Source organism: Fringilla coelebs, assembly GCF_963513975.1.
Source record: "Fringilla coelebs genome assembly, chromosome: 1".
In the NCBI taxonomy this organism is placed as follows: domain Eukaryota; kingdom Metazoa; phylum Chordata; class Aves; order Passeriformes; family Fringillidae; genus Fringilla; species Fringilla coelebs.
In genome coordinates this window covers 99,276,930-99,301,677 of record NC_140028.1, presented here as the reverse complement: position 1 = coordinate 99,301,677, position 24,748 = coordinate 99,276,930, and the positions used below count along the sequence as shown (strand labels likewise).

The 24,748-nt window shown below is 39.9% G+C and overlaps 1 protein-coding gene across 2 annotated transcripts in view; it reads right to left on the bottom strand.

Annotated features, from left to right (window-relative positions):
• Positions 1-24,748, bottom strand: part of TPK1 (thiamin pyrophosphokinase 1) — a 310,310-nt gene that overhangs the window by 190,234 nt on the left and 95,328 nt on the right. For both annotated transcript variants that reach the window (XM_084212076.1, XM_084212077.1), the window contains one exon: positions 4,152-4,221. In XM_084212076.1, coding sequence (XP_084068202.1) covers positions 4,152-4,221 — 70 coding nt within the window. The remainder of the gene's footprint in view (positions 1-4,151; positions 4,222-24,748) is intronic.

The following is a 24,748-nucleotide window of genomic DNA, read 5'->3' as shown; positions in this document are numbered from 1 at the left end:
GGAAACAGCATCCAAGACACAAGAACTAATGACTGGTTTTAAAAGTTCCAATGCCATGATACTTTCCAATGCATTTTCACCTTTGTATACCCCAAAGCCAGTGACACCCAGGTTAATCAATGCCCTGAGATGTAATCACAAGGTGTTGAGAAACAAGTTCTGCAGTGTGATACAGATAAACAACAGCTTAATGCTGAAGTGAAAAGCAGTTCTTCATAATGACTCAAGAAAATTCAAAACTGGGTAGGCAAGGCAGACAGAATGAGGCACAGCAAAGAACCCATAAAGATCAGCAACTCACCTGTAACTCTGATTAGGAGCAAATGTTTAGCAATCAAGAATGGTTTAGCAGTAATTCTTATTTCTAAGTGGGAACTGGTGTTAACAGTCTAAGGAAAATAACCTTTCTGGACTGCAGAGTCTGAGAGAGAAAAGCACCAGCATTCAGTCCTTTTTCACTCCTGCCTTTCCCATGCCCCCAGCACTGGCAGCTCCCAAGGACCAGCCTCTTGAAGGGAAAGTTATCCTCCCCTTTTAGCTATTCTTCTTAGCCCTCATGCTCTAGAAGGCAATTTGTTTTAACATATCATTGAAAAAAACTGGCATGGTTTCTCCTTGTTAGCACTTACAAAATTAAGGTTTTCTTGGACAGGTTTGTTTTTAAATAAAAATAATCGCAATTCAGATTTTTTGAGAAAATGCGAAAACCAACCAAACATCATAAAAATGACACCACAAAAACAGAGGAAGACAGATAACATCTTAAATATGTTAAATTCATGACACAAGGCCTCATTGCTATGTCAGCCTGTGCAATGCTATAGAGAGCATTTGCTTGATGGGTCTAGCACAAAAGCAAGTCAAGATATCAGTGGAGAAAATAGGAAACAGATGGAAACAAATGACTCTTGAATCACCCTTTGCTGCTTTTCATCCACTGGCATAGGCCAACATAATGGAAAGCAAGTTAAAGAATTGTTCAGCACTGAGGAAGAACTACAGCAACCATGGGAGCAGCAAAAGGAGACCTAAGAGGGAATATCTCAATTAAACACAAGCATCCAAAGACACAACCAGTAGAAAGACTGTGCATCATCCCTCTGCATCCCTTCTGGGATATTGACACAATCAAATACCGCTATAAAGTGCCTGTATGCCAACACACAGAGTGTGGGAAACAAACAAGAGGAAGGATAGGTCTGTGTGCAGTCCCAGATCCCACTGGGATTAGGGAGATGTAGGGGGATAACTCTCATGGCTGGAATGTTGTCATCAAGGGCTGTACACTATTTAGGAGAGAAAGACTGGGAAGGTGTGGTAGTGGCGTTGTCCTCTGTGAGTGAGGTAACACTTGGAATGCATTGAGCTCTGTCTTGGTGAGGATGATGAGTGAGTTGAGGGCTTATGAGTTTGGATAAAACGACAGACTGGTAAGGGTGATGCTGTTGTGGGTGTTTGCTACAGGTTGCCTGGGCAGGAGGAGGAGGTTGAGGAGGCCTTCTACAGGCAGCTTGAAGCAGCCTCTAAGTCACAGGTGCTGGTTCTTGTGGGGGATTTTAACTACCCTGACAGCTACTGGAGAAACAACACTGAAGCACAAACTATCCAGGAGGTTCCTGGAAAGTCTTGATGACTACTTTCTGACACAAGAAGCGGATGATCCCACAAGGAATGGTGTGCTGCTTGATCTCATACTGATAAACAGAGAAGACCTTGTTGGAGATGTGAATGATGGGCGCAGCTTTGGCCGTAGTGACCATGAGACTGCTGATTTCAGTATGGGAAAGGAGGAAGCAGGGCAGTAAGATTGTAACCATGAACTTCAGAAGAGCTAACTTTAGCCTCTTCAGGGATCTTCTTGGAAGAATCCCATGGGGGTTCTTCCTGCAGGAAATATAACTCCAAGAGAGCTGGTTGATATTCAAGGATCACTTCCTTCAGTCCCAAAAATGTTGCATCCCAGTGAGAAACAAATCAGGCCAAGGGGAAAGAGGCCTGTGGATGATCAAGAAACTCCTGTCATTACTTGAGTGTAGGCAGGAAATATGGAAAATTAGAGGCAGGAAATGGAATCAGTGTCAGGACACTTGGAATGAATACAGGAGGTTGTCACAGTAAGTATACAGGAGATGAAGATGGTCAAGACCCATCTGGATTTAAAGCTAGCCAAGGCTGTCAAAGACAAGAAGGGCTTCTTCAATCCACTGGGGTCCCTTCCAACTTTACCTATTCTGTGATTCTGTAATATGAACTTATCTCCAAAGTAAGAGCACCACTACATACCACTTACCTCCAGTACAAGAGCACCATACTGCAAGCTATTCCTTTCCCAAAGTATTATCACTATTTCCCATTCTAAAGGATTCTTCATAAAATTTAGTGTCACTGAGAATCAAGCCCAAAATGTCAAATTCTTTATTTATATCGGCTGTATACTCTAATATCCCTAAAATTAAAGGACTGTTGTTTTTTAGGTTTTGATACAACACAGTTAGATATCAAGGCTTTGAATAAAGTATAGTTTTAAAATGTTAAGAGAGCATTAAAAAATGATTAGTATGTCAGTAGAGTCTGAGCAGACAGCTCTTTAATAACAATGGACAGGGAATTTAAAGAAAAAATACTTCAGAGAAGTAAATGGATATTCTTCCCAGCAGAATGATTTCTTTAAAGACAAAAATCCAAATTATGCACTTCTTTTTTTTTGTTTCAAAAGAACTACTTTGAAGGTAAAATATACCCAACCAAAGCAATTAAGATGAGAAGAAGAAAGATAGTGGAAAAAAATACTCCAAAGGCCAAGTATGTAAGACTGAAAGAACTATTAAGTCAAAGTATAATCATCCCTTTTCCCCTGAATTATATTTATTTAATACAAACATAAATATGTGCAGAACAGATGAATGGGTTACCAGAGAAGGTAAAGCAAAAGCTCTCAAATGTTGTTCTTTGGAGAGCATCACCATTCTCAGAGAACTGTTTGCTCCAAGTCAGTCTTGAATTCAGACACCTGCCTAAGTTTTCCATGGCTCTGCGAGCAACTACTAGAAAAGGAAGACTAGAATGTTATAAAACACAGTAGTGCTTCTCAGACTCCAGTCTTAGCAGCTGTAGAACTTTAGATAAACTTTTCACAGGTGACAAAGGAAGAAATTTTTACTTTAATTTTTAATTTTGGACTATGGCCTTCCTCTCTGACTCTTGCCTTTTTTTCTGAAGAAGAAGAGGAAACTGAGCTTACTCTTGTTCCCGTCATACACTTTCCATGAGATGAAAAGCAAACTATGTGTCAGATTTTGCTGTATGAATAAAACTGCTCATAAGCTTGCAAGTTCTACCAGATGCCTTTCTCATTCCTTTGCTCCAAGAGTCAGTGCATCAATTCACTTTTATGGAAATACTTATTTATGAATTCTTGCTCAAAACCCCTGAAATGCAAAAGACAAGCAAAAAGAATCCTTAGTAAGCTAAGTTTGCACAATCTTTCATGGTTCCACTACAACGATAAGAAATTACTTGAATGAAGTATTTTGCATCACAATCCCTGCCCAACACCTGGGATGTTTTGCAACTTTAAGTGCCATTGCAGAAAACAAGACCATAATCTTTCAGTCATATTTCCTCACCTGGTGTACACATTTATAGATAGTGTCTGTACTTGCCTTCGGTCATTTATAATGCCCTGATGCTATTTAAAAAATAAATCACAAAGAAGACTTCCTAGGAAGTCTAAGTAAGTAGATTTCCTTTAAGGCCTCATGAAAAATGAAGAGGACATACTTTGTTTCAGCTCATAGTGACAAGCATCAGATGTTCCTCTAGGCAACCCTTGCTAGGGGCACAGCAAATTTTTTCAGAGGCCTAACTCTGATGGATGCACAAAATAAGACAGACTGAGGGCAGAGCTTTCGAGAGGAAAAAAAGACCAGTGGGCTTCAGGGAAAATGGTGTTTCAGGCTACCTGTGTTTTTATAAACTGTAGCAGGGAATAAAAATTTAGGATAATGTGGAAAAAATATTATAGTACCTGCCACAGTTCATTAAAGTGCCATGCACAGAGCAAGCAGCTACTTAAGTAACTGAACAGATCCCGCTCCTCCACGTTTTACTTTCATTGAGAAAAGATGACTTCAAATGTATTGCTGACATACCTTTCCTGGCTCCCTTCTGTGATGTGGTAGAGAAGATTGGCACCTCCATCAGCACAAGCTCTCAGGGCAGCTGCAAGTGAAGAAAGAGAACATCAGCACATTTGCATTATAAATAAAAACCCACAACTAGTTGACAGTGCTGTGTAAATTAATTGTTCATAGTGGCATGGGGAATAAACTTGAGATCTTGTATGGCTTTCAGCTTCTGGTACTTGACTGCTTTTCCTGTTTCTCTAAATAGAAATTTGAACTGTTTTGATCAGACTAATGCCAATCTTCATCTGGCTGTGCCACTGCACTTGCAAATAGCTTATTTCTGTTATGAATAAAGTTTTATATGTCTAATTCAACAAACAACAAGGTTGAATTTAGCAACAGTTTTAATTGAGCAGCAATTTTATATAAAATAATACAATAAAATATAATCAAGCAGATACAAAAATTATTTGGCAGTGGTTTGGACAAAGCATAGGCAAAACCAACCAGGCTGGGGTACGGGGCGGGGAGGAGGGGGGAAGAGGGGGGCGTTTCTCACCCTGCCTCCTGTATGAAAAACAAAGGAATCCAAACACCACTTATATACTGCATATTCATCAATATTTTCCCATAAATCTCCTCCTGCTTTTGATTCTTGAAATCTACATCACTGTACTGCACAGCCTGTGCTCCGCTTGTTTCTAAGGGGTCTTCTGGCTCTTTGGTGGTCGCATCTGATGAAGGCTTCTCCTCATCGTCACTGTTCTCTGAACAACCCCACAGGTTGTACATGCACCCCAAGTTGTGTTTTATAGAAGCCAACGTTATATTCCAAAAATAAGCCTTATTATTTCATAGATACCTGGAATAATTTCAATTTTGTCCATTTCAAGGCCGATTCCTTAATTACCCTGAGGCCTATTCCGTTTTGGGATGTTAGTTATCTCAAATACATCCTGCATCCTATTTTCTCATGAACATCTGAAAACATTTGTTTTGTGACACTAATGACATATTCTTTTTCTCTATTACTGTTTAACAAATATTTTGTAAAATATTGATATAGTTAAAATTGCAAGCACAAATCACATTTATTTATTACATTTCTATCTATCTGAACCTGCTGCCCAGCCAGCTTAAAATACAAGACAGGCAAGTATTTGCACTGTAAACAACTATCTTCTCACCCAGGCAGAAAGTCCCCTATGGTGGCTCTACAGCAACCTGCATAACAATTGGGAAAGAAAAATAACCAAGAGTTAATATTCACAATACCCTTTTTCTCTACCACCACCCCCCCCCTCCCCCCATGACACAAAAATGGTAACTTTATTACAGTTCCTATATTGTTCCACAGACTGTTTGACTCTTCTGATATGAAGTAGGTGGTTTACATCTTAGCTTTAAATCTTGGACTATCCTGGTACAAAACCACAATAATTTTCAGCACTTCCACCTAACTTGGGGGCCGCAAAGGTCATGTCCCACTAATTCCAGTTGATTTAAAGAAGCAGAGACATGTTCTCTTTTGATCCTTTTGTTTATGCAGACTTAAGTCAGAGAAAAGAGACAAGTCTAACACTATTACAAAATCAAACATTAATTGGTATCTTTTTTTCATAAGCTTCCCTATTAATCATCATTTAACTAACACACAGCTCTTTCATGAGGTTTTAAAAACCTGATAAGCTATTAAAGATTGAAAATGACCATCTTGTCTTAGCAGTCTTTATCAGTTTTGCTCTGAGATGCACAAGTTAGATAACAGAAGCTGTCGCTTCCATGCTAGGGCAGAGTGTTCCTTCCAGGCACAGAGAGACTGACTGGCAATACCCAAAGGGCTGGAAGTCACAGGGCCAGGGGGGAAAAAGAGGAAAGATAAGTAAAAAAAGGTACAAACAATCAGATCAGGCACTTGCTGCTAAGAATCCAATTTTCAGCCAAAGCTGCTTTCCTTCGGTGTTTATTTTCCAGTCAGAACCACCAGTCAGCAACAATACAAACTTGTATCCTTGCTTCTGGTGTTCATTAGATGGGCAATCCACCTCCCCCCTACTTAGCCAGCCTATAAAATTGGGACAACAGAGTTCACCTCTATAGCTGTTCTCATCTTTAAGTCATTCTTCCCATGTGGGTGCTAAGATCCCACGGGGAGTGTTTGTAAATAAATATCTACTGTGCAGTACCAAGTGACCTGGGCTGAGGATTTTTTTGGGGGGCAGGGAGAAAGAAGGAAGCAGTTCAAAACAGAAGCTACCAGTCCATCACAGGTGACTGTGGGTACCTCAGCTATTTTTCATACAGGCTGAAGCCATGAGCAGAGCAGGAGAACAAGCACTGTACTCCTCTGTATTGTTTCTAGCTCAACTTCTGCTGCTGCTCTCTCCAGTACCCACCATGGCAAGCACTACTGCCCTCAGCCTTCTTGTACAGACCATGCACTTCTCTGTCCCCTTAACCACTTCACCCACTCCTTACAGCATCCACCCAAACCCAAATTAACAAGCCAAGGTCAAGCAGATTTCATCCTGAGAAATCTTATTAGGTGAAGAATTTTCTAGATTATTCTAGAAGCTTGCCAGCCACTTACTATGGTGATTCCCTGCTTCAGGCAAGTGTCTCACCCAGTATCATGAATACAACATCACAAGACAAGAACACTACTTTTTGCCTGCTGTGTTTGACTGGAAGATTTTAGCTTCTCCTTTCACTGGAGGCTACGGCTGAAAATGGATTGATATACTTCCCTTCACCTGGACATACCTGTTCAGTCAGGGAGTTCAGCTCATACAGAACATAGGAATGGCCCATTGCAAGAAGAGTGTGTAATACCTGTCCTTAAGTCAGCTATCCTGTTCACTGGCTTATTTAGCAGATAGAAGGCATCGAAGCAAGTACATGACCTGCTTACAGCATGTTTCCCAGACATTTCCAGACAGTCACAGCTTTTTCCTTCTGAAAATGGTGAGTTTTCCATCTATTCTCCCACATTAGAAAAAAAAAAATATAAGTAGCTTATAACTTCTGGGGGAAAAAAAATAATGGGATGAGATACATTAAAAGAGATTCAAATCTGATATTGGTCTCAATTATTTTAACACAGCCAGAGCCTTACCTATTGTATATTCTCTGAATGGACTTACCACTAGTGAAGCCTGGCCCAAGATCTCTTCATCTAATCTTACAATTTTAAAACAACACGACCAAAAAAACCAAACTAAGCAGTACAAAACTGTCCTGGTTTAGGGCAAATTTGTGCTCTAGAAAGTAGATTCAAGCGGCCCCTCCCCTAACTGGTTCAGGAAAAGATTTCCTTGGAGAAAAGGGGAAAAAACCTGTTTATTTAACAGGCAAAGCATTCACCAGCACAAAAAAATGAACAATATTAAACAATAAAACCCCTTGCTGCTCTGAAGAGATGACAAACCCACAAAGTCCCCTCTGTGGGCTGTAGCTCAGCTCACTCAGTCTCTTATCAGTCCCTCTGGTGCTGGAAATGCCGTGGCTCAGGCCCAGCCTGGTGGGACACAGGTGGGAGCTGCCGCTGCTCTGCTGGGTGCTCAGTCCAGAGCAGGCTTAAACAGGTCCAGGAAAAAGAAAAACCCCAGTCCAGGGAACTTCTCTGCCCCAGCTAGCTAAAAACTAACTGAAAGCAAAGGAGAGCTCTGTCCAGCTGTCTGTCCATCGGCAGACAACACAGTCCAGGAGCAGGAGGGGGGGGAGCAAGGGCAGGGTCTGATAACGAACTCCGCACTTCTTCTCTTCCCCTTCACTCTTGGAACAAGTCTGAAAGCTGTGAAACTTATTACCCAGCATAAACAGAACAGGCAACTGGGGATACAAGCATCATATAGCCAACCCAAGACAAAAACAAACCAGTTTTCAATCAGTCTGGTACATGTAAAACTACTGAGATTCTCCCAAAGACAGGAAGGTGCCTAAGGAACAGATCTATGACATTTGGATGTTTCTCACACAGATATGGTGCTACTATTTGATATCTCAAATCAAAAGAGTTGCCTTATATAACTGCAATTTAAAGCTGTCCCTCACAAATTTATTCTTATTTGTTAAAAAAAAAATAAATTCAACTTCTGTAGCATTGTAAAGTTATTTAGAGAAACAATTTATGAGGTACTGATCCTTTACCAGCAAGTTAATAACTTACCCTGAAATCAAACAAAGCCTCAATTGCATTAAGGAACAAGCAGGTAATTAATAGATTGGCTGGAGGCCAGTAAATCATAATATTTGTACAGCTATGAACTAAGCTTTGCTTGACAAAAACTAATGATATATGTTAGCTGGAAGAATAGGTATCATTATTACCTGGAAGCGTTTAAGGAGACGGTCAGCAATTCTAAGCTTACAGTTTGGATCTAAATTTCTCTATGAAAAACAATAGGAACTGATTTTTAACAGTGACTTTTTTATTAGACACAAAATTGCTTTACAAACAACTATTTAGCCAAGGTGCACCATGGCAACTGTGTAGGCAAATCTAAGAATCTCTAGGCACTTTGCAACAGCTCACACGAAACCTCATTAATTATTTCAGCAGAAACTGAAGGACTTGAACAAGATTTGGGCTTTGTTTTGCTTGGCTTGGCATTCTGAAAACAGAAACACCTTCTTCTGAGATATTTTCCATTTAAACAGATGAAAAAAAAATAAATTAAAAGGTGGAAAATGACACAGATGGATGAAGTGCTAAGGGTCACAGCTGGGTTAAAGGCAAGTTATCTTCCAGGGTGACCAAAGTGGATGGTGAGGCTTATAAAGTGAAGAATAACTTAAGCAGCCAGTAAGAACACCAAAGGTTTTTCTCTTACCATCTCTTCTGCCCCAAAGGTACCATCACATTACAGCAGACCCCTCAAATTTGCTAGGTGGGCTGCACATGGAAGTATGCTCTTGCTTTTGTTTGTCAGAAAAAACTAAGCCACCAAAGACATTATCGAAGGGTTAGAGGGGCAGTTAACCTGGCCTCTGTGGAGTGACACGTACCAAGGAATGGTTCCCAAGCAGCTCACTGAGCTCTGGTGGGTCAGGAGGACCAACACCTCCAGAAAAAATGTCATTGTATGCAATTGGTAGCTGTAGCTTTTTCAACCAGCACAACTGGAAGCAGAGGAGGCCTGTGAATTTGGCTACCCAGCTCAGCTGCAGAGCCCCACGTGCCCTTTCATGCCTCTGTTATTAGAAGAGATGATGCTAAGAGGACAAGGACACAAGTGCACTGCAGCCCTTGCTTAGCATATGAATTTGCACTCCTTGGCATTACCACAAATGACCATCTTTACAATCTGAATATTCTGTGTTAAGCTCCACTCCTCAGAAATAGCTCTGTCTGCCAAATTACCACCTTTTCTATCTGCTGGATTCCTTTTTCATCTAACTCCAGCGTCAGTCAGGGAACTAGGGCATGGAGATATAAACAAAAAATCAACTGTTTTATTGTGCAGGAACTCCATGCCACTGTCAATCACTGCTTCCCAAGTTATTGGGAGCCGCTTCTGTTCAGTTCAGTCCAACTCTTGCCATGTCTGAAATTATGGCACGAGTTAATATCCCTCAGTCCCATTTATGGCAAGGAAGAGTTCCATAAAGAGCATATTATCGAGCCATCCTACCTAAGAGTTTCTCACAGAAAGTATGAATGAAGAAACAGAAATCCTTCTGAGCAATGCCCTTCCTTTTAAATGGTGCATCTTCTGCTAGTAACCAGTGAAGTATTTCCCTTTAGTGACTGAGTTTGAGGTACCGTTTTAGTGCTAATTATTAGCTTTTACAAAAATTATTCTAACACAATAAAAACACTGGAACCAGTTTATATTTACCCCTTTGGCAAATATAAAAATCTTCCTGTCCCAGTGAGATAGGATATGAGCAGCATATGAAACACAGAAAAGGGAGGTCTTGGCTGTGAGCTAACAAGTTCTGATAGTTTTTGCAGAAAAGGAGCAAGTATATGATTGTATTCAACAGCCCTGCAAATTCAGGTGGGGCAAAAGACTCCAAAGAAGCGATGCAACTCTTGCAGACTAAGATGAGTGCATAGAAAGGGAACACATTTATAAACACTACTGATATCTGGGAAAGAACAATCTTATTATTCCTATTCTATTATTTCTTTCAATTAGCATTTAAAATAAATTATTTTCCAAACAGATATTGAAATACTTCTCTTTTTTTTTGCTTAAATTCAAATTTGTGACAACAGCATCCTTAAACTGCTTCAGTATAGCCCCTCTGTTCCTTTTCTAATTTCACACAACTTCTTCTAGGTATGCAATCTCTTTCCCTCATTCCTTTATTGATTCAGTAGCCTGGTAACCATAATTAACCTGCCAGAAAAATCTACGCATAAGAGAACTCCGCTTAATTAATGACTTGGAGTGCTGGTAGTAATACATATGTGAAATAAATGGTAGAAACACAGAGAATTGCTTGCTTGGCTTGATACATAGGGCCAACACATTTTTGTCCCAGTATTACTAAAAAATAGCAGTTACCAACAAAATAATGCATAATCTGTATTTATGTGCTGTCTCATTTTCTCCTTTGTCCTGCAGAACCTGCAAAAATAAATTTAACAAACCCATGGCTTTGTACAGCTGCAGATTGCTAGAAAGGGTATCAAACTGCATCCCAAACTATCGCCTCCCACCCATGTGTTTCCACCTGTGTTATCAGGACTGTTTGTAACTGCTATTCCATTTCAATTACAGGGCACTGCAGACATCCCTTTTCTGTCAGCTGCAGCTCTGTTTAGCAAATCAACTACCAGTCCATAATAGTTTTCTACTTTATGGTTGGACACTGGTCGTGCTAAGAGACTTTTTAACTATTTAAAGTAGGTCTAGCCTTAAGTTGCAAATGAGTGGTTCGGCTACTTAAAGAAACACCAAAGACATTGGTGAAAGCAGGGTTTAATATGAATTTGTGAAAATACAACTTTATATAGTTTGATGACAAGGTTCACCCTACTACTTGCTACAAAGATGAAAGCATACAAAAGAAGATCACATTAGAAGCAATTTGAAATTTTTTACATGGAAGCCAGGAATACTAGAGGGGGTAAGGGTGCAAAGGATCTGGATGCAATGATAAGGGTGCAAAAAGGCTTAGCAGCACTTATTCATTTAGTAATTAATATTTACAGGGCAATTTGATAATGTTCCCTGCAATTATAACAATGATTAGCTATAGATTTGCGATGGTAACATTCATACTATAATCAATTCACATGCACACTGATAAAATGATGTGCACACCCTTTTGTATTTGTGCAAAGGTACCTATCATAAATTCCCCCTGAGTTCAGTGAAATGCTAACATCAAATCTCTTTGTGTTTGCCAGCAGGCAAGGCTGCACCTCGAGAAGCTGGAGATGGGGTGGGGGTACCAGCCCAGGCCTCATTGTTAGTGACAGTTCTTCAAGTATCACAGACTTGAGGGCATGCAAGCTCTGAGGTGTCACACTTGGAGGGTTGCTATTCTAAAACTGTTTGTGTATCCAAGAAAGATCCACCACCTACAAATCTCTTATACCTAAACCATGACTCCTAAACTATCCACATCAAAGACCATAGGTAGCCATTAGTCCTGAGGCAAATGGATCACCAACACTGGAGCTATGCTCCTATATGGACCAGACTGGATCTCAATATGTAAAATGACTGTACTTTTGATAAGGTAATTATATGTTTCCTATAAAGCTGCTATGCTTCTTTAATTACTCTGCTTTGAGCTGTAAACATCATAGAGATCTCAGCCAAGCAGAGGCAAGATCCATTAAACAATTAAATATGAGAAGACAAGGAAGAAACCAATATGAGAATGAATTAGGAACACTATTCTTTTCCAGTGCATTGGTTCAATATTGAGCTAAAGCCACACAGATAACACTTCTCTTTAAAAAGTTAAAAGAAATTAAACACATTGAAAAGGAAACCATTTCTCCCACAGACAAAAACTACCACTGAATTTTAGCCAAAAATGTTACAGTCATGAAAAAAAAAAAAAAAAAGAGACAACTTTAAAAGAAAATTCAGACTTTAAAAGAAAATTCTAGGAAAACTTATATAGTAATGCTCACTTTGGGGGAAAAAAAAAAGAACAGAGCAACCCTTAAAAAAATAAATTCCTAAGTACCAAAACCCACAAATTCAAGCAAAAAAACTTGAGTACCAGTAAACATAGTAGCAGTAATGTGCTGTCAGAGACAGAGGCAAGGGAGCAACTGCGATTTTACTAAAAGTGAGCTCTGCACTGTCTTCAGGAGCACTTCGATGCAGAGTTCATTATGATGATTCATATTCAAGGCTTCTGGGTTTGGAGTAATCTCTTGTCAGGAGTTAGATTTAATATTCCTACAAGCCTTACTTAAGATATGATTTTGTCTTCTCCGTCATTCTCCCATTCTGTCAAACCCAAGAGCTCTGGTACTTGCTGAGCTGCTTTAACAGGCTCCACAGGCAAGGCAGCCCTGTGCTGTCTAACAGAGAAAACCAAGAGGAGAGAGCTTAAACATAAAGTACTTGCTGCCATCATTTCCATTAAAATCTAAGTGACCTTTTCATGACAAGACCATGTGGCTTGATGCCACTGGGGGAAGAATCGGGAGAGAGAATATTTTCTCTTTTTTTTTAAATTTGCTCTCTGTTTGAAAAATGACAGCTAAAGCTATAATACAACATTTAATCAGCTTTTCTTTTTGCCCTGAGCACACATCTATCATTACTAGGTAACAGTAAGAAAATGCTTATTAGGGCACAGACAAAAAAAAAAGGAAAAATGCACTGAAGTGCACGATACTAATCCTGACTTTTTTTCCTGATAGACTATTTGTTTTGAATGTATTTAAAGAATAACTCGTCAAATGTAAGATCCTCACAAATCAAACGAGTTGCTGAAGCAAGAGCAGGAAGTCCTACCTGGGCCTTAAATCTGTATTTTCCAGAGTGAGAAGGAAGACAAGCTCTCTACAGCCATATATTTGCATTTCACTGAAGTCTGGTCTGATACCAGGAATTCTCCAGAGATCCATCCACAAGCCCTTCCTGTAGTGCCACACGTGAGCCCCAGGGTTGGGTTGCATCCTGGCTTGCAGCCCTTGCCTCTGGAACCCCTGATTGCTGATGAAGGATCAAGCAAGTCTCAGACATCAAAGCCCTACAGACACAATGCTGCAGACACAGTACACCCCATCAGGCAGCCTTTCAAACAACACTGCTTTCATTGCTTTGCAAGTGCAATGCACCTCACTAACAAAAATTTACTCTAGCCTGTCTACCAGGCCCCTACACCTACAGCAAACACCTCCATTGAAATATAATTGAAGGTGAGGTAGCTGCAAGAGTGTGCAGCTAGCTTTTTCTGCATCCCTTACCTGGTTATCAAGTGAAATGGAGAGGCTTCAACATTGATTTTATTTCTGAAGTTTTAAAATCATATTGTTTAATAATATAATTGACCTCAAGCTTTGAATGCAACTTTTTATTTCTTCATTTTCTATTTTCCATTGCTGCAGCATTGATTTCTGACAGAAGGAAAACAAACAGCTACAAACATGATGGAATACCTCAACTGCTTGCAATTTTAATTGCTGGTCAGCACTGTCATCAGACAAACTTTAGTAACAAGCTGACTCTATTCCTATATGGAAAAAAACTTGACTAGAAAATTAGTCACCTTTATTGGCATTATACATCTACATTTGCTGCACAGAGAAAAAAAAAAAAAAAGCTTTTTTTTTTTTATCTGGCATTGCATCAGCAATAACAGACTTCATGAAATCACTGCTCCCTACCCCAGCATGAGAAGGATGTGGGGCAGGCAGGGAGGCAATATTTGGAAAAAGGTGGTCAGCTGTGCTAGAACAGCAAAGAAGAAGAAATTGTCTCCTACTGCTGCTAGCAACCAGCAACTCTATGCTCTTCATCACAACCAGATCAGTGCTACTGTCTCTTCTGCTTCCCCTCAACAAAATGCATTAATAATTCAAGCCAACCTGCAAGTGTAAAGCAATGAGCATGATTAAGTTCATATTCATGTCTATGATTAGATATTTTCAGCTAATGCATTTATATTTCAAATTTTGTTTGCCTGAATCGGATTTGCAGTAGCCGGCAACTCATAAAAAAATTAATCACACAGTTATTTGAATTGCACAAAATTTATTCATTCTCCTGCTACTAAAACACACATCTTTCCTTAGAGCACAGAATAGATTTCCACACAACCATTTGATACCATAGTCTAACAAAAACTTTTGTGTGCCAAGGAAATTTCAGGGCTCATAAAAGTCAGAAACTCCAATTTTGTTAAAAGATAACTAGACTATTGCAATGGATAAATTCCTCAATGAATCAAGCATGCTTTGACACCTGCTTGAAACATTATTTAAAATATTAAAGAGAATAATCTTGGTCTAAAAGTTGTTTGGAAATAAGTCCCTAAAGGAGGGACAAACAAGAAACCAGACAAGGATGGTAGATATATTTTCCTAATGCAAGTGGAACTGATCTTTATTTTCTAGTGTCTTGATAACATAACCTGTGCCCATGCTACATACACTTGTGTATTAGTAATTTTCCCTGCTTTTCACAGATAACTGCTCAATAGATTTTCAAGCAAACAATTGTAACACCATCCAAAGCAATGGCCAAACCCTCCCCCAAACTGTTATTATTTAACTTCTGACAGGTTCACTCTTGTTTCTGACTGACCCCCACAGCTTTTCTGTTGTCTTAATTCCCAGATTTGGGCAGTGCTAAGCTGCAGTAGAAGTTTCTTTGAAGAAACTGGAAATGTAAAATTACAAGAAGGCCTGATCTTATCTACTTTACTTCATATTTGGAATAACTACAAGTGCACATGCCCTGGCATTTACACTCATGTACACCAGAGTGGTGTCAAGGAAGCAGTGGATTTGGATTGCTTTTACTCTAGTACTGGCAGTTCAAAGGATGAAAGTAAACACAGATATTACAATGTATTGCTCCTCTTAGGAAAAGACGAGTTTTGGCTACTTGCATCAAGACTAATCTTGATCTCCAACATCTTCCCACACAAAATAGATCTAAAATTAAAATAATATTCTTTTTATGCACTTCTTTTTAGCTAAGTTTTCCAATAGTCAAGAAAGTAGGTCAGCTAGCATACTGATATAAAAGATCAGATCGAAGATATAATTTTCTTACACACATTTCTTTCATTATTTGTTATTTAATAAAAAAGTTGAAAAACCCCAAAGGACACAAAAAATAGAATATTTTCATTCTTAAAATAATATAGAAGGTGTGAATTAGAATTTTCAAAAGAAATAATCAGCACCAACAATAATTTTTATAAATTTTTAGCTATCTTGATGAAATAATGTGTTAAATCATCACAGGACACAAAGAAAGCTCATTTGGACCATCAGAATCAGCTTCAAACCAGAGTAGAAGCTGCATTTCTGAATGCTAAATGGGATTTCACATCTGAATTCTCTTACATAACACAAATGCAAAACCAATGCTGTCATCCTTGAAAGAAAATAATCAGCATCTATATGGAAAGTCTGGTTATGAACAAAGATGGCATAGCAGTAATGTCCCAGGTCATAAAATAGATGAAGAAACAAGTGCATTGATTTCAAACCCTCTCTTTATTAACGCTGTAAAAGAACTTTCAACACAAAATTTCCAAGTAAAAATATTTGTAGGAGGCAATCTAGAGGTTACTGTACAAAACTGACTGTATATTCTCAAGGGGAATAAACTTCTGTCTGACAACTCTCCTCATAGCAAGGCTGCAAACAGGTAATTAATTTATAGATCTCTGCATGAAGTAGGAACAGCTCTTGTCCTCTGGCAGTTCCCTAAGGCTTCAAAAAGGGAAAAGGGCATAGAGTGAATGGAAAAATAGAGGCTCAGGGGGTATTCCAGACCCCAAATTTGGGACTGCTCAGTGTTCTAAACTATTCAAAATGTGATTTTAGTAGCAGATTTGTCCATGTCTAGCTTCCAGTTACAAAGATAATCAGTCATTGCACATGACTTTTATCAAAATGATACAGTTACTGCTCCAGGCCTTCCATTTCCATGTGTTACACACAGGCCTGAAAGTGCAAAATCAAAGAACTTTGCCCTCTCATTTTGGTCTTTATTTTTCCTTTTGAAGAAGAGAGACTGGACTTTAACATACATTGAAGTCTGCATTCAGAAGTGAATTCATGCAAGCCAGGTATGAAGTCTTTGTTTTCTTTAAACTGCCTCCTATCTAACTGTATTATATCCCCTTTTAAACAAATGCTAATACAGAAGCATTTTCTCATTCCCTGAGGATAAGCCAAACCACTTAAAATGTTTATTGACCAGAAATATTGGCCTGTTCTTTGGGGCCATTTTCCCCTTGTAGTTGAAACCTGTGTATTCAATAAACAAAATCTTAGATTCAGTGCACCTGAGCTTACTCTGAAAGACTGCTTTTAGAACATGTTCTCTGGAAACAAACAAGCAAAAACCCCAGGACACAGCCTTGTTCAAATGGTAATACATTACATGTTGTATCTGCTGCTCTTTGTTCTCCAAATGGTGCAGTGAAAAAGAACCCCAAGAACTATGTAGCAGCTGTGAGCACTACTATAAAAAATGTTCCATTTCAACGCTGCTGTTTAATTGCAAATTATCACCCTGTTAAATTTTCCCAAGAAATATGGCTTATAAAAATGTCCTAAGTATATCTAATATATCCTTATTTAAATCAGCCAAGTGTTGGCCAAAAAGAATATCAATATTCTATTTAATTTACAAGCTCTGTCCATACTAAACACTTCATTATCAGGAACAGAAAATAATAGAAGACAGGATGTTCAAATGTGATTTGAATTACTGTACCAATCCCATGCTACCTTATCTGCCAGATGTGCTGGAGATTCCAGATTAGTACACAACATTTTCATTTAAAGTAGTGTGTTCCTGCACTCAGCCTTGTTTAAATCAGTATTGATAGTGAAGAGCTGGTAAAATAATTAATAAAATTTTATTTTTACTTGCTTAATCTGGATTCATCTTTTGTGACCCTACAGTATCATTACCTACTTTCAAACATAAGAATCAAACAGAAGTCAGTCTTTTCATCTGGCACTTATGTCCCTGTTTTAAAAGAACTCCTGTCTTCTCCAGACACCCAGTTTTCTTTCTCTGTGCTCATCAGTTCTTGACTGAGGCTCTGATAGTATCCCCATATAGGGGGACTACCAGGCCTGAGCCTTAAATATTGAATATTCGAGAGTTACAAACAAATAAACAAACATCCAACCACTCTACATTAAAAAAAAAAAAAAAACAAACCAAAAAAACCCCAAAAAACTAAACTAAACTCCAAACCAAATCCAACTCTACAACAAACATATATTAGTATGTGCAAGAAAGGACTTTCATGTAAAATACCTATTTTCTCACTGCTTTTCACTAGTTTACTTCCAAATGTCTCTGTTGGTCATGCATTAGCTAAGACACTCAAGGTCAAGCTGAAAGATCAAGGTCAAGATGAAAGAATTGCTCTAACTCATGTGACAACACCTGAGTGAGCCCCTGTGGCAGATGGCTGCTGTGTGCAGGGTTGATCATCCAGCCCTGGGGCACCGTTCTCCCTAGCAAGGAACAGGAACAGCAATGCCCTGATTTCACACGTGACACTCACACAGACCTGGAAAGACACCTCTGAATCGCTGGTTTACAACATGCTACAAAGGTACCATAAAGGCATCAAACATGGTTTTGCCAATGTAGAAAAAGATTTGCATAATGCCTCACCAGCTGCTTGGTACAGTGACCAGAGCTTCTAATGGATTTTGCAATTTGAAGGGGGTTTTTGCTTAAAGATGCAATGATTTCTCTGAAAGATTAAGAGGTGACCAAACTGCCACCTTTATAAACTAAAATGATGCTTAAAAAGGAGAACTAGAGATTCTGGTTCTTTCATTTATCTCGTCCACAGGTCAAACTGGGTACTATCAAGTCACAGCCTATCAATAGTCCCCTAGCAGAGAAAAGACATCTCAGAAATTTGATTTTACAGCTGGCTTCCCAGTCTCAGAAACATTTGATGCTTTTTCACAAACCATAATCAATAGCTGTGACTAACTGAAGAAGGTTTTGTTTATGTGATTAATTTCTCCTCTAGTCAACCCAACACCTAACTTCTTAAAAGGCTTACCTGGAGGAGCAAGAAACAGTATTTGCTTTAAGCCATAATTTGAGAGGTTCCTGCATGCAGCTAGTCCTCACCCCTCTCTGTTCTGCCCCCACTGCCGCTCCTCATCCCCACTGCCTTCTATTCCAGGATCTGCTTTATGAGCCACATAGTTTCCTTAAAATGTAGCAATTGTGAGAGAAAAGCAAAAAATGTAAGCAGAAGAGTACGAACCTCCTTGGGTTCTGTAGAAAAAAATTCTGAAAACAAAGCAAAGAAGACACGTTCTTATACCATAATCAAGAATAAAAGGGGTGAGGGCCACGCTATTTCTCTCTACATGTAATAACCTCATGCACTGTCCTGTCACACCACCGAGGATGAGAGCTCCAAGCCAAGCTGCTCCCACGCCAGCAGTTTGTCAAGGACTGTATCATACCCTGGGCAGGTTCAGAGCGGAGACAATAAGGCCTTGGAGGGAGGGTGTGTGCCCAGGGAGCTGCAGACACAGCGCTGCTGTCACTCTCTCCATTTGAATGGCTCCCATGCCGCTGGAGAGAAGGGAGCTGCACACTACACCATGCCTGGGGCAAAGATGCTGCCTCCTTCCAGCAGCAGACCAGGGTCACACCGAGCCATCACTGATGCTGCTCTCCCAGCCACCACAAAACAATGGGAAAGCCTCTGCAGGGGGAGAGGACAACCACTGGCCCCCAGGGAGGCATTCGTCTGGTTTGAAAGTAAAGAATGGGACAGGTAGGAAAACAAATTGTATCTCTTTTCTTCCCAGGCATGAGGGGTGCATTTCCTCACGTACAGTGAAAACAACAAGCAGATTTAAAGAAACATTTGCTCCCTAGCACAGCTGAATTCACCAGGTCATTCCCAGTCTCTCCTCTTCTAAAGAGGAATCACCACCCATTCAACAGTAAAATGATGCAATATGCATTTGGGGAAAAAACCCAACAAAACCTAAATAAGAGAACCAACAAACCACTGGTCTGTTAAACGTAAGAATACTAAGAAAGAAATGCTTTCTTAGTATATATATTTCTTCTACAAAAAGAAATATTTAAAAGTAACCACATAGAAAAATAAATTTAAAAACCCCACAACAAATAATTAAAGGTAACCTTTAAATTACTGTAGCAGTCTATAAGAGATATCCTGCAAATTTTAATAATATTGTTTGGAATATCAGTCATTTTGCTCTTGCTGAAATTCATTTTTGATAATGCAATAGTAACATCTCAGGAATGATATTAAATTTCTACTTTGTATTAAAGTAGAATTGTATTATTAGCATGGTACAGTGTGTGCATGTCTGCTGGGATTACATTCATGCTGAAAAAAAACAATGTTATTTTTCTATTACTGATACACGTTATCTATTTTGACACTGGAAAATATATTTCACTAAACTATAAACTAAAAAAAATCTCTCATCTAAGAGGATATCACTGAAGCTTCCCTCCTGGTGTATTTTCAATTCCTAGCCAGCAGACATTCTGCTAATTTTTTTTTTTTGCACAAATTCCTTTGATTTGCAGCATACCTGTGAGCCCATATACTACAGTTAGCCTGTCCAGTCCAATTATTCTTACTCAATCTTTGACCAAACTATTGGGAAATCTGCCTGCAGGAAGAACAAAAGATTGCAGCAGGCAGACCTATGTCTTTCTGGACAAAACTCAAGTGGCCTCTTCCAGGATCTCTCTCCATTCAGTCTTTCCATTTGTCTATCAGCACCTTGAGAGAGTGCTGATGCACCCATGGCAGATTGGAGGGAGAAAGAAATGGGGAATTAGTGTTATATTTATATTCAAACATATCTGTACTTTACTGACTTGATTTTCCAAAGCACTCAGCCTCATCCTAACATTTTTTTCTCAGTTTAGGAAGTGGGATCACTGGTTTCTATTCACCTTTCACACTGATGAATCACCTTGAACATCCTCCAGTTGGCCCTAACCCTCCAATTTCTCATCAGGGTACTGAAGAAAGGAGCTCTAACAGGGATTTAAAAGGGGAATAGAGAGGACTCACCTTATCTGATAAAATCTGCCTTCTGCTAATAAGCTGCAAACAGTTCCAGATATGAATTAGGGAGGTTATCAAAGAGAGGCCAGGAAATCATGCTCCTCACTAATGGATCAATCCCCCTACTAATGGATCAAGACTGTGGTTAGCAGATACTGGCCCTTCAGCAAAATTCAGGTTTTAGCCACATAATTACTTCAATTCACTGCAGCCAAACACAGCCCCTAATTTGCTGTTGCAGAATGATGTATAATTTACAGGGCATTCTGTACTGGTTCTGAAACCCACCAACACACTCCCACGTGCTGAAGTGACACATCCCATCGCACCTGCACAGGTTGAGTGCTTTGGAAAATCATGTCAGTAAAGAGTAGATATGTTTGAATATAAATATAACAATAATCCCCCATTTCTTTCTCCCCCCGAGCTGCCGTGGGAGATTCCATAAAAAGAAATTAAATTCTCCAACAGTTGGTGAGAAAAGCAGCCATGAGCATTAAGTTTGGGACTGGTGGTACATGCACACCATGTGGGTTTAAACTGGTGCCCTCAGGGGCATTTTCTTTTTCTTTTGCAATAACACCAGGATCTGGAAGAAGACACAGAACTTGAATATAGACTGGAAAAGCTACTAGCAATCACCTGTGGAGCAGCAAATGACACCTTTGGGCCACAAAGCAGCTTTCTGTGAAGCCTGCCCTTGGCGGCAGGTGTCGCTGCAAGGCAAAGGCACAGCAATTAGTAAATTATTGGGACACAGACAAGAACAGTAGCAGGCAAAGATGCTTCGTGGTACACAGGGAGAGCATGCACATTCCTGACAGCTGGTAGCTGTGCACTCCTCTTGTGCTAAGTGTTTTGGCTGCAAACATGATCAAACAGCAGATTGCTATTATACACCTGCCTGAAAAAAAGCATGGAAACTCTTACTATTAAGGTAACAGCTTGCATAGCAGCATTCTCTATGTTTAGTTTTCCACTTACTGAGTGCTCAGTCCTCTCGACACATTAAAGAGTTTACTGCTACTCAGTACAAAGAGAACTCAAGGCAGCATCTCGTTTAATCCTCCAAGACCAGCTGCAAACTACCCAAAGCCTGCCTTTAAGTTCCTGCAGTAGGCCTTCTAAGGATGAATTCATGCATAAATTCCTGTCACTCTAGTGTCCAGCCATCCCAGGTTGTGGATATTGCATCTTCTAGGGAGCAGTGTCAGCTGGGTTACATCCAGCACAAAACAAGAGGTAGACGCCCCTGCTCAGCTCTTGTGTGTCATTTCAGCCACTGGCTGATATTAGGGATCACCATTTTTGACCCTCTTCAAGTCCTTTAGGATTCTGTAATGTGTTTCTCTTCACACTGCAGAGAAATTGCAGAGGCTGATGTCTCTGTGAGAGGAGAAGGCTTTTTCCAGAAGGGTTTTCAGCCTGCTGTCAAGTAGTCTCCCACTTCTACTCTTTCATGCCTGAAATATTAGCCTTCAGCTGCCACTGACACAAAAAAAAGCCATTTTCTGCTACAGCATTGAGCCATTTTACAAAGAAACTGCCAGCTAAATTAAGAGCTAGTCTTTTACTACAAGTCTAACAAGGCAAGAGAAGTATTTAAATAATGACAAGGCAAGAAAAATACTAACTCATAGTCCAGAGATTCCTAGAACTACAGTGCCATGATTTACTTTGAAAAGAGGGCTGTTGCTGCTAAGAGCAAATCCTACAAGGTCTTGACTTCCCCAAATGGCTTCAAGCCAGACATATAAAAGTCACTGCTCTTATCACCACCACCAGAATCTACTGCTAAAGGTGCTAACTTAGTTTTAAAAGAGCACTTAGAAAGCAGATAGACACTATAGTAAGCAAAGGTTGTGCAGAGACCTGAAACGGGCACTGGGGCAAACTGTGAATGTGCTGAGTACCTGCACTGCCAGCCTGGCAGAAGGTGCAGATCAGCAGAACTGCTGAGCAAACTGAGCAAGCAGGGGTTTCCAGCCATTGCCTGGAAGAAGCCAGTAAAATAGCTTTTCATCAAGGAATGCCCTTAAAGATGCATGTGGGGCACACTTGTGGATTTTTTTTTTGTTTTGTTTCTTTAACAAACTGAAACCACTTCTACAGCAAAGGTTTTTTGCCACCCTCTCTGAAGCACACTCACAGTTTTCCTGCAGGGAGAAGTATAAGAACTTGGAGTGTGAAAACACGAGTTGCTCCTCCTCCAATGAGGCACTGAGGTACAATTTCACACTGCCACCAGAGCTGATACCACCATGCTGTGGTGGTAGTTAGTGACACTAAAACAAACCAGACTGCAGGGCATCAGGCCAGCAAAGTACCTTACTACATCTTTTACTCCTCTCTTCTCTCTCTTCCACCCCCACCCCACCAATTTAATATGAACAGGAGCTTGGCCTAAGACTTTTTGTGCTTACAGTGACTGGCACATCAACCCTCTCCAGGCACTACCTTAATAAAACCAAGCCAGACAAAGCAGAGAGAAAATGGATAACATAATATCTATAAAATACACAATACCCACTGGAAGCAACCTGTAGGTTGCTAATGCCAATCCCTAATGCAGCAGTACTCTCTTATGTCTGCACAATATCTAATAAAATACAACCTCTGGGAAAGAAACTCATCATCTCCTTCTGTTCCTCTGTGCAAGCAAGACCTCTTGTTTGCCAGTTCAGCAAAGACCCTGAGCTGTGACCAAAAAAAAAGGTGGCAAAATTATTTGCTGTGCTGTGGGCTGTACCCAGGCTGTGACCAGCGAGGCAGGAGGCGATGGGCTCACTGCTCCACTCCTGCAGTCGTTTACCCCAGCAGTACTTGGCCTGTGACCCAAGGAAGGTGTGCAGCCACAGCAGGGTGGGTGGAGGCAAAGCAGGCGCAGCAGAGCCCTGCAGACAGTGCTCGGGCCTGGGGAATGGGACACCTGACTGCTCTATCCATCTTAGGAGGCAGAAGCCAAACCCAAACTCTGAAAATACAACCCGCACCAGGGGAGACACAACAGCAGCTTATATAAACCTGCACTCTGAAGCAGCTTTAGGAGGGGAAAGAAAACCCTGGAGAGACTGCAGTCAGGGAAGAATGAAGTTCTAAAAGGCCTTACTTCCCATAAAGCATAACATCGAGTTAGTGATTATAGTCCAAACAGGCACTAATTTTATTTAAAAATTGAAATTTTACTGTCTGCCTTTTTTTTTTTTTAATGATAAAAGAACTGCATGGCCTGTTAAATTTGATTTTTCTTGGGCTTAAAAAATGGTCATCTGTATACACGACAGTCTCATATTGATTACAATATGCCTCTGACAGACAAGTTTCAGGGAAATCTGTTTCAAAAACATATTTAGTAGCAGAATCAAAAAACATTCTCAAACTGAATGCTTCTGTTTTAAAAGACATGACTTTCAGAGAAGTGTTTGTGGTAATGTATGGAAATGTAGTCACAATGTAAGCAAAAAAAGGAGACCATAATGTGTGCAATGAGAAAGAAAGGATCGCTGAAAATGTTCAATATGCTCAGTACACTGTTGCTTGAAGTATTCAAGAATATTAAATTACCACCTTGACTGTTGAGTCAGGGATGGAAGGAAGACTCCATTCTTCAGGTGGATCAGAAGGCAAAAGTGTTTAATGGAAATAGCAGGTCTTTTTATAATGTGAATCGCTAAGGTGATACTTGATTGGTCTCAAAGCAGAAACATCTCACATTACTGGTGACTGTGAGCAGCACACTCTGGAGAACAATATCTATAAACAATGGTTACAGAAAGAGAGACAATAATTGTTTCAATTCTTTCATCTAAGTTTCCCACAGCTTCTACACTGCTTCCCAGGATTTTCCTGGGAGAACCATGTCTCTCTGTGTAGAGAATATGTAATTACTACACCACCTGGGTTTTTATTTACTATTTCATGGCAATACTAAACCAGTCTTTTTAGTTGTTTTGTCATTTAAAAATATTTTTATTCTCCCCTTTTCTCAGGTAGAATGGACTGGTTTAGAACCAGTTAGTTTTATGTGATCAAAGAGCAAAGCATACCTAAAAGTGAAGCTAGACTTTGTTACTGTCCTTGCCATACTATCAGAAATGTGCCTTGTGGGTGGCCTTTAATGTTCTTGTGACATACATGGTCCATAGCTTGGCCCATGTCTGGACCCGACTGGAGCTCCATAATAAAGAGAGTAGTGCTGTGTTAAATGCAATTCTCCTACAAGTTTGTTGTGTGAAGATTCCAAGGCTCTGCTAGAACAGAGAAGTTTCAGCTTCAGCTCATGTGAATCCATACAGCTACAGCTATTTAAATTCCCACTGCTGAGAGGCACATGTGCACTGTTTGCTCATACTGCACGGTTTCCGCTCTCATTTTTAAGCCATCTGTTATTGCAC